The sequence below is a fragment of the Nuphar pumila genome, chromosome 13 (assembly GCF_984573655.1).
Source record: "Nuphar pumila chromosome 13, dmNupPumi1.hap1.1, whole genome shotgun sequence".
In the NCBI taxonomy this organism is placed as follows: domain Eukaryota; kingdom Viridiplantae; phylum Streptophyta; class Magnoliopsida; order Nymphaeales; family Nymphaeaceae; genus Nuphar; species Nuphar pumila.
This window is the reverse complement of record NC_143261.1, coordinates 21,511,997-21,521,366: the sequence shown is the minus strand read 5'-3', so window position 1 is coordinate 21,521,366 and position 9,370 is coordinate 21,511,997. Positions and strand designations below refer to the sequence as shown.

Here is a 9,370-nt window from a genome sequence, read left to right as displayed (position 1 = left end):
CCGTAAGTCCCGTGTTTGTGTGGATGTGCGTCATGCATAGGCCCCATGTGTGGAGCAGATGGTGCACACCACCGTTCGCGCAATCAAACGCCGCCATATCAGCCCATGGGAAGCATGATTTCCTCATTCACTTTATAAAAAAAAGAAAAAAATCTTAAAATGTTGATATAATGTTTACAAGTACAACGTTTGAAATCCCTGGGACCTTGATCATCACCATCAAGCATTATCCCAACTACACAAGGACATCCTTGATGGCGCATTTGTTACATGCTGCCCTGCAAAAAAGGGGTTCAGTGTGAAACACATCTTGCGTGGGAAAATGTTTATGAAACAGGGTTTCATATGAAAAAGATGGGTCCCATATAGCTTGAATCTTACGGGTGTGTCTTCGGGAAAGAGGTCCTCTTTTGCATGGAAATGAGCAATTCTTTTCCATGTTTTGTGATAAAACGAACGCCTCTTGATGGTCTGTTGGTTTCATGGGGATATGGAATTATGTGGACCCTACTGCGTATTTCTCGTAGCTTCGCACCCAAACACTCGACCATGCCTCCGTTTCTATAGATCTGTTTTGTTTCACCACCCCATAAAAAAGTGACCTGCTTTCCTATGAAAGTCTCTTTGATAGGAAATGCCACCAAAGAAACCCCTCATATATAAGAGTATTGTTTCTCTATATTATCCGCGTTCAACCGATTGAAATGACCAACGTACCAACACTATTAATTTGCAACATATTAATTGTTGATTTCACAGATGGCAATCCAAGTTGTGGAGCATTTCCATATGGCTGTCGTTTGTTGGGGTATTGTGCACCGCGTTTCTCTTTATCCCAGTATCTAGAGGATCAGTGATACTCAAGGTAGCAGGTCTCTCTTTTGAGGAAAGCATAAGATATCACATATGGTTGGGGCACACAGCCATGGTCGTCTTCACCATTCATGGCCTGTGTTATGTCATTATATGGGCTTCTGGCAACAAACTACACGAGGTACATATCTACCATGCATGCCCAAGTTCTGGTCCTTCAAATCATCATCAAGAATGGTCCATATGGTCATGGTAATCATCATCATATATATGACATGCAGATGCTGACATGGGTGAGGATGGGGACATCAAACTTGGCTGGTGAATTGGCCTGGTTGTCTGGACTGTGCATGTGGGTGACCACGCTGCCTTACATTAGGAGGAAGATGTTTGAGCTCTTCTTTTATGCTCACCAACTCTACGTTCTCTTCGTCATCTTCTACTTTTTCCATGTTGGTGCGAGCCACTTATACATGTTTCTCCCTGGACTCTATCTCTTCTTTGTCGATCGCTTCCTTCGGTTCCTGCAATCTCGACAGCCAGTTAGGCTCATGTGCGCGCGCGTTTTACCATGTCGGGTGGTGGAGCTAACCTTTTCTAAAAGGCTAGGTAAGAAGCATCGAGTGTTTCCCATTTTCTGCCTCCATGAGTTCCTCTCATCTGACCCAAGAGGGGTTGGCGTAGGGGGCTAGCACCTTGACCGCTAAACGGACAGTCAAAGTTTTATTCTTATGGGCGTCTCCTCTCTGCCCAAGCCAATGCATAAGATAGGCCCCAGGGGCAGGGGTCCTAGTCTCAGAGTTTTAGGCTGCTGGAATAAGGACCATAAGCATGGTAGGCTGAGCCAGGTCTTCCTACCGGGTGTGGTTTCTTCGGGTTATAAATTAAAAAGAGTTTCACTCATCTGGTTGAGCGACTTATGAACCTCACCAAGCTGAAGAGACATCATGAGTTCAAAATCCACTGGTGCATGTCCCTTGGAGCGAGGCCTAAGCTGGGTGTACTCCTTGGTTGTGGCTAGGTGATCAGGGGTGAACAATTACAGAGTGTTGCCCCCTTTTAACAGGGAGGGGAGGCGTGGGGGACCCTTTTTACTAGGGGCAGCCACTGAATTGGCCCCCAAGGATTGGGGCTGAACACTTTATAAGTGTTCTGCGTCGATCACTGGATCTGCTCACGGTTTTTATCTAATGGCTTTGCAAAGTGAGTGATGTGGTTTTCCCAAGTTTTCAAAAAAAATATCCATGATTTATGAAATACTACATTCCAGGGACACACTTTAGGGTATGTCATGACAGATTTGTAATATGTTCAATGTATTTTAATTAATAATATTTTATTATTAATAAATGCAATTTTACATATTACATCAATTAAAATCATATTTTTATATACATAAGAAACTAAAAAATGTGCTCCCTTGATCATGTCCTACTTTTCACAAAAATCAAGTATTCATGTCTCAAATACGCATAATTGCACCCATGTCTATACATTTTTTTTTTGAAAGGCAAGCGGAGGTTATGCAGACCCCTACCAGTTCATTGATCAAATAATGATGGTTGAAATTGTATACAAAATTTACCCTTCTTTCAATGGGTGCCAATCTGGGGGTGATTTTTCCAAGTCTTGGTCATTCTGGTTTTCGTTGCTTGTGTTGAGTTTTTAATCAGAACTTAAGCTTTACAATAACTATAGCTAATGTATGCCCTAACAAAATTGCACAAAATGTTCTACCCACTTCATTCTCTTTCATGATTCTCGCTACATGCTTGCGGGCCCACCTCCTTCCCATGCCTCTAGCATTCCATTACATCAACTTCATGAGTGGTGACTTGAGGATTTTGTATTTCTGACAGATCGACCTTAAGGTTCCCTCCTCATGTTTCAGATTCTCTTGACTGTTTCCTTCATGGAAGGAGGGTTTCCCCACCTTCATCAGCCACATACCTTTCCACATTTGTTGAATCGCGCAACTCTTTCTATCCATGTTGCTTGAATCCTTCGATACATCTTGTTGGGCCATTGTGTTTTTCCTTGAAATACGATGTATAGCCTTGAGGGACCCCTTTATTTTCTTTTCCCATGATTCGGTGCCTTCTCCTATGTTTTAGTGCAACTGATCGGATCTGGCCATGTTTCGGGTCCAAATCCGCTTCTAAGACTTCCGGGTGCATACTTGGAAGTTTATGAAATCCTAGGGGTAATTCTGACATTTGGTCCTCTTCCTGGTTTGGTTGAGAACCATGGTTCACATTAAATGAAACTAGAATTAAATTGTTATCTTTAACTGTCGTGATTGGCAGGTATTGTTGCCGATGTCATCTCTCTTGCATGTGGCTTCTTTTCCATTAAAGATGCTGCTCACCAGTGTCTATAATTGTATCCATGTGATGTTGGCTTGCATGCACGCTCATATAGATTCACAAGCATGCATGGTTTGAGAGTGAATTTGTTTAGGGAATTTAGGGAGTGAATCCAGTAAAATGTTCCACACAAACATCAACAAAGAAGTGACATTTATTCTATGTATGTAAAATTAATTTCCTTCTTTGGAACAATGAAAATCTCACAATATTTTGAAAAAAGTCTAGTTTTCTTAACAAAATAATGGTGCATACAAAAATATAAAACATATATATAATATACAAACTTTGGAAAAGTGATCAAATACAGTGACAATAATATGATATTTCTGCCTACAAGGGCTCCACCTTCCTGGATAGGGGTAATCTTAGTTTGTCACCTGACATGGGAGAGGGCATCCCATATCACAAGGTTGAAGCTGGGGCAGACAACGGGGACCTCCATTTACAACTTATACTGAAAATGATGCAGATGACACTCACTTTTGGCACACACGGTCAATTCACTATTCAAAATATATCAAATCTGGCCACTTGATTTTTTTCTTGATAACTTTACTCCTCTGTTGCCTAAAAAGTTAGACGCCTTGGTCAAACTACTTGTCTAAGTTATTACATGAAAAAATTAGGCGATGTGTAAGTTGTCGCAGGGAAAAATCAGGCGCCTGTGAAAGTTGTCTCCGAAAAAAATCACTATAAGGCATATCCTGGTCTACGTTCTCTTTAACTGGAAACAAGAAAAGAAAAGAAAGAAATCATCTTTCACCAATTTTCTCCTTCTTAATTCTGTTCAGGTCTGAATTATAATCCGATGAGCACAGTGTTCATCAATATCCCAACCATTTCTGCCTTACAATGGCATCCATTCTCGGTGACATCAGATAGCAGTCTGGAGAAAGACGAACTGACTGTTGTCATTAGTTCCGAAGGAAGTTGGTCAGAAGCTCTCTACCAACAGCTCTCTTGCAAAACTGGTGCCATTGATCGACTCGAGGCTGCAGTTGAAGGACCGTATGGACCTCCATCCACTGACTATCTGAGGTTTGTGACCTGCTACTATAAACTATGTAGAAGGTTTTGTGGTTACCGACACCCAATCTCTAACGGAGCCCACCAGACAAAGGCACCCACACACCCGGTGAGAGTCGAACCTGGGTTGGATTCAGCGCCTTTGCCCCAGGCAGATCCATTAAGTGACCGGGTTCTCGGCGATGGTTCCTCATCATCAAGAAGAACAAGAAATCATGATCTGGATATGAACACTGAACTTATGGGCATGCCTTGGTAAAGGGCTGTCAACGGGCTTGGGTATCCGACCCATCAGGTTACACCCAAGCCCATCCAAATAACAGTCAGTTGGGTTCAGGTTTGGATTATGCTGGTGACCTGATCCACATAATTTAGAGGGTATTTAGGATATACTTTTTACATAAAAATATATAAGAAATTATTTGGATCAGCGGATTGGGTTGGATATCCAGAAAAATCATAACTCAAATCTGACCACACCTTGCTTGGATCGGGTCCAGGCACACCTGGATTACATTTGGGTTGGTATTTTTATGCCGATAGCCAGATATCAGTGTTCAGGTCGGGTCCAGTACAGTGAGACAAACATTACTAGCTCATTGACAGCCCTGCTTGTGTTGATGCCAAGAATTTCGTAGTTTCGACCTATATATGTCACAGACATTGCCAAATCACTGCAATTTCGAAAATATATTTTCAAAACTGATACAATATTGAAAAACATTATATTTTCAATTGAAAAAATCGTGTTTTTATCGCATCAACCCAACAAGAAGCACCCTTTTGCATTATCTTTTATATTTGAGCTTGTATGTTATGTATTTGGCATGTATTTTATATTTTAATATATGTCAATATTGACCACATTTCTTAAAATATCACGGGATTTTTCCTCAACTTCTCAAATGAATTATAAGCGTGCTTGGTTCATCCAAACATTGTAAGAAGCTTTAACTGATTATAAACTTTAACATAAAATTTTCAGGCATGATGCATTGGTGATGATTAGCGGTGGAATTGGCATAACTCCATTCTTTTCCATAATCCGTCATCTCATTGCTCAGAAAACAAACGCACCAAGATTGCTGCTCGTTTGTGCATTCAAGAATTCAGCTGACCTTTCTATGCTTGATCTCCTACTCCCCATCTCCCCTACTGCTGCCAATGTTTCCTCCCTACAGCTCCAACTAGAAGCCTACATCACCAGAGAAAAAGAAGAAACCCCACATCAAACTGAAATGCAGACCATATGGTTCAAGCCCAGCCCAAGTGATGCGCCCCTTTCTTGGGCCTTGGGAAGGAACAACTGGCTTTGGATGGGTGCAGTTATATCAGCTTCTTTTGTGTTGTTCTTGGTCCTAGTGGGTGTGTTCACACGATTTTATACTTATCCAAAAGAGCACAATTCCAAATATATGTACCCAACTTGGTTGAGGGCACTTTTTATATTCTTTTTCATGTTTATGAGCATTGTTGTTGTTAGTACGGCTGCCACTGTTTGGGTCAAGAGGAAAGAAGCCAAGGAAGGACAGGTTCAGAACTTGGAGATGCAGACCCCAACAGGGACGCCAAATCCTTTGTTTTTTAATGCAGAGAAAGAATTGGAGAGCTTGCCTCGCCAATCTCTTACTGAAAATACCAAGGTGCACTATGGTACACGACCAGAGTTTGAAAGTGAGCTCTCTCTCTCTCTCTCTCTCTCTCTCTCTCTCTCTCTCTCTCTCTCTCTCTTGAGCAGATCCAGTGGAATTGAGATCACGTGAAATGTGATTATATAAGTTCGCTGCTGCACCTCTGATCACCCACCATCTGCTGTTGAGCCCCCACAGCTGACAGGGTGTATCCCAAAGATGATGTCTGATCAGGTGCAGCAGCGCACTAAAAGTGTGCAATTACACCTGATCCTCCCACGATCCAGCCTTCCACGTACTGGTTGCCCCCTTCCTTTAAGAGGGGGTCCCATGCCTCCTCTCTCCCTCTCAATTATGTTCTTTTGGATGCAGAAATATTAGCACAGTATAAAGGAGCAAGTGATGTGGGAGTGATGGTTTGCGGCCCCAGTGGAATGAGGGAGGATGTTGCAGCAATTTGCTCATCTGCCGTGGAGAACAATCTGCATTTCCATTCTGTCAACTTTGATTGGTGAAAAATTGGTGGTTACCCATGTAAAAATGTGTGTGGTTTTTGGATATCGGGAGAAGAACCGGTGATTTTCTATCTGCTGAAAGTACAATCGCTTGACCCATGCCTTGTTTGTAGTATTTGTCACCATTAAACCCTCATGTCCTCCTTAGTACACCCAGCTTCAGCGGGTGTATATATGTATGTGCACATGTTTGTATTCCTATAAACTTCTACCATTGTTGTGTACATGTTTGTTGCCCTTAGCTTTCTACACTGTTCAATATACCTTGAAAAGTTTGCAAATACAAGAATTATCTTTATGGCTTATCCAAAATGGTTTATATGATGATCGAGTCTTTTATATGACTTGAAGATAGAGAAGGCAAACATTCTTTAGATGAATCAGGTTTGTGAAGCCGATTCATGTGTACTGCTTGTACATTTGTCTATTAGGAGCAAAAAAAAAATAATAAATACAGAAAGGTATATGCAAGACAAAATGTTTGATAGCCATTAATAATAGAAGCATAAATGGAATAGCAAAAACTGCAGGAAAAGGAGCATCTCCAACTAAAAGCCTAGTCACTAGAGAAAAAGAAGAAGCCCCACTTCAAATTCAAATGCAAACCATATGGTTCAAGCCCAACCCAAGTGATGCACCCCTTTCTTGGGCCTTGGGAAGTAACAACTTCAGGTTTGGTTCCGACCCAGGTAACCAGACTTGGGCTCGATTTTTGGGTATGGTATCAGATCCGAATAGGGTCCACTATAAGATAAACCATACCCAGACCCGTACCATACCCGATAAAATAATACTTTTTTTTATCATTTTTATATTGAAAAATTGCAGGCCCTAATTGGAACTAGGGTCGGGCCCGAGTTTGGATAAAATTTCACAAACTATACCCAGATCCATGTATTAATCGGACCTTCAGTCCGAACCTAGGTCTTGATCAGGTCTTATTATTTATCACCATACCCAAACTCTATAAGGTTTGGTCCAAGTAAACCCGACCAGTTGACATCCCTAGTGTTGTTCTTGTCCGGGTAGGAGTATTCACAAGATTTTATATTTACCCAAAACAGAACCCTAACTATATGAATCCAACTTGGTTGAGGGCACTCACTACAAGAAAAATGTGTATTAGCGATGGACGCTATCTGTCAGTAATTCATCGCAAAATTCATCGCTAAACAGTTTCATGATGGAATCGCAATGGATCAACGATGGATAACGTCTGTCGCATAATCCTGATCGCTAATTAGCGACAGAACTGATCTGTCATTACTTCTGTCGCTAATTTGTGATGGATTAGCGATGGACATGATCCATCGCGAGTCCGTCGCTAAATAAGCACTGATTTGGGTTTGCGACGGATTATATTTCATCATTAACTCCGTCGCTAAAATAGCAATGAAATTAACGACAAAATATAATCTGTCACAAACCATCAAAAATTCATCACTCAATATTAGCGATGGATATTATCCGTCGCTAAGCCATCGCAAAATTTAAAAAAAAATTAAAAAGAGCCTGAGGTGTGCGCCTCATATGCCTTGAGGTGCACGCCTCGAGGCGAGGCGCGCCTCAAGCCAAGGCATACACGCCTTGAATTTTTTAATCAAATGAGGGTCAAAGTCCTCATTTGACCAAAAATTATGGTTTTTTACACAGTTTTAACTAAGCTGCTAGTAAAAAATCAGGTATGATCTATAAGAAACCGGGTCTCAAACATAAGCTCAAGAAAAAATCAGGTATGATCCATTTGACCCCCGCCCGCTGACCGTGCAGCGGGACCCGCGCCAGGGGGAACCCCCAGACCCCCCTTTAATAAGGAAAATATATGATACTACTAAATAGTATAATAAAGTTAACACTTGGGAAAAAATGCCATTCTTACCCAAAATGAAAAAAAGAAAAGAAAAGACTAAGAATGCCTGAAGTATATTTAAATGAAAATAAAGTTAACACAGTTGAAAGTGGACAAAGCAAACATGATTAAAGATAGAACAAAGTAGTATTAAGCCATGCCAGATTGCCTGCAATTCATTCAAGTTCATACTAAAAAATGAATCATGAATAGTTTTGTTCTTATAGGAGACACAGGAAGAAATGTTATAGTTCTGGGTTCTGGGCAAGAATCCATGTGCTTCTTGAGGTCTAGGTTAAGATACTCAAAAACTAAGTACAAGTGCTTTTCACTATGTACAACATCTTGCAATCTGCAATTCACAATAACCCTATCATCAGTGAAGGCTGACAAGCATTTTATCTGTCTACATACACCTCAAACAATGAATATAAGTACAGATATCAACATGACATAAATAAGTCAAGACATGAATCACATATTAAAGGCATTCAGATTAATAGATGGAATAACTCTAAATGTATTTTACTGAAACAGAAGAAGCTGGATCTGCAACAACCATCGAGTAAGTTCATCAGGGAGAAGAAAATTTCTAAGTCAAGCACAAGGCCAATTTACAGCATAGCAGTTGCAAAAGCAAACTTCAGCAATCCAAAGCCAACTTTGTACAAAATAGGCAACTAAAGTAACTAAATAAACCGAGTTCTTGTAACTAAACCATTCAATTGCTCTTTGCCTATGAAAGCATTTGTTTACTACATTTGATGATAGACAATAAGTCTTGACCTTCCACATCACAACATTTGCAACAAAAACCATTTCCCAAGTAATAGTGAGTACGGACCCAGCTCATAGGACTGGAATGAAAAATTCCCAACAAGAAACATAATCAATGTCTAGCATGAAATTCTACTAACTTATAATCAACAAAGACAAAAAAAGGCAACATATAAATTACACCAAAACAGAGGCAGCATTAGAACCTGCTTATATTCCCATGCTGCATCTCTTTGAGCAAAGAGATCTCGCATATTGTTGTGCTGGGGACTTCCAAAGCCCTTTCTGCTGATATTAGAGCAGCAACAATATTTACATATAAATCTCAAAAGTCAACTTTAAACTTCTGAAGCTTATCATAGCTCTGTACACAAGCATCCATTCTCCCTA

The 9,370-nt window shown here is 40.6% G+C and overlaps 1 protein-coding gene across 1 annotated transcript; it reads left to right on the top strand.

Moving 5' to 3' along the window:
- The first annotated feature begins 765 nt into the window (after positions 1–765).
- Positions 766–6,632, top strand: LOC149818055 (ferric reduction oxidase 2-like). Its single transcript, XM_089984628.1, has 5 exons — positions 766–994; positions 1,095–1,422; positions 3,974–4,220; positions 5,194–5,882; positions 6,212–6,632. The coding sequence occupies exons 1-5, from the start codon at positions 926–928 to the stop codon at positions 6,352–6,354; spliced, it is 1,476 nt and encodes a 491-aa protein (XP_089840754.1). The 5' UTR covers positions 766–925; the 3' UTR covers positions 6,355–6,632.
- The last annotated feature ends 2,738 nt before the right edge of the window (positions 6,633–9,370 follow it).

Bases quoted from the DNA above. Each gene is read 5' to 3' on its own strand.
- LOC149818055 (XM_089984628.1), top strand. From the start codon at position 926: ATGGTCGTCTTCACCATTCATGGCCTGTGTTATGTCATTATATGGGCT. The intron at 995-1,094 runs GTACATATCTAC...TATGACATGCAG, and splicing joins CTGGCAACAAACTACACGAG to ATGCTGACATGGGTGAGGAT. The intron at 5,883-6,211 runs GTGAGCTCTCTC...TTTTGGATGCAG, and splicing joins TACACGACCAGAGTTTGAAA to AAATATTAGCACAGTATAAA.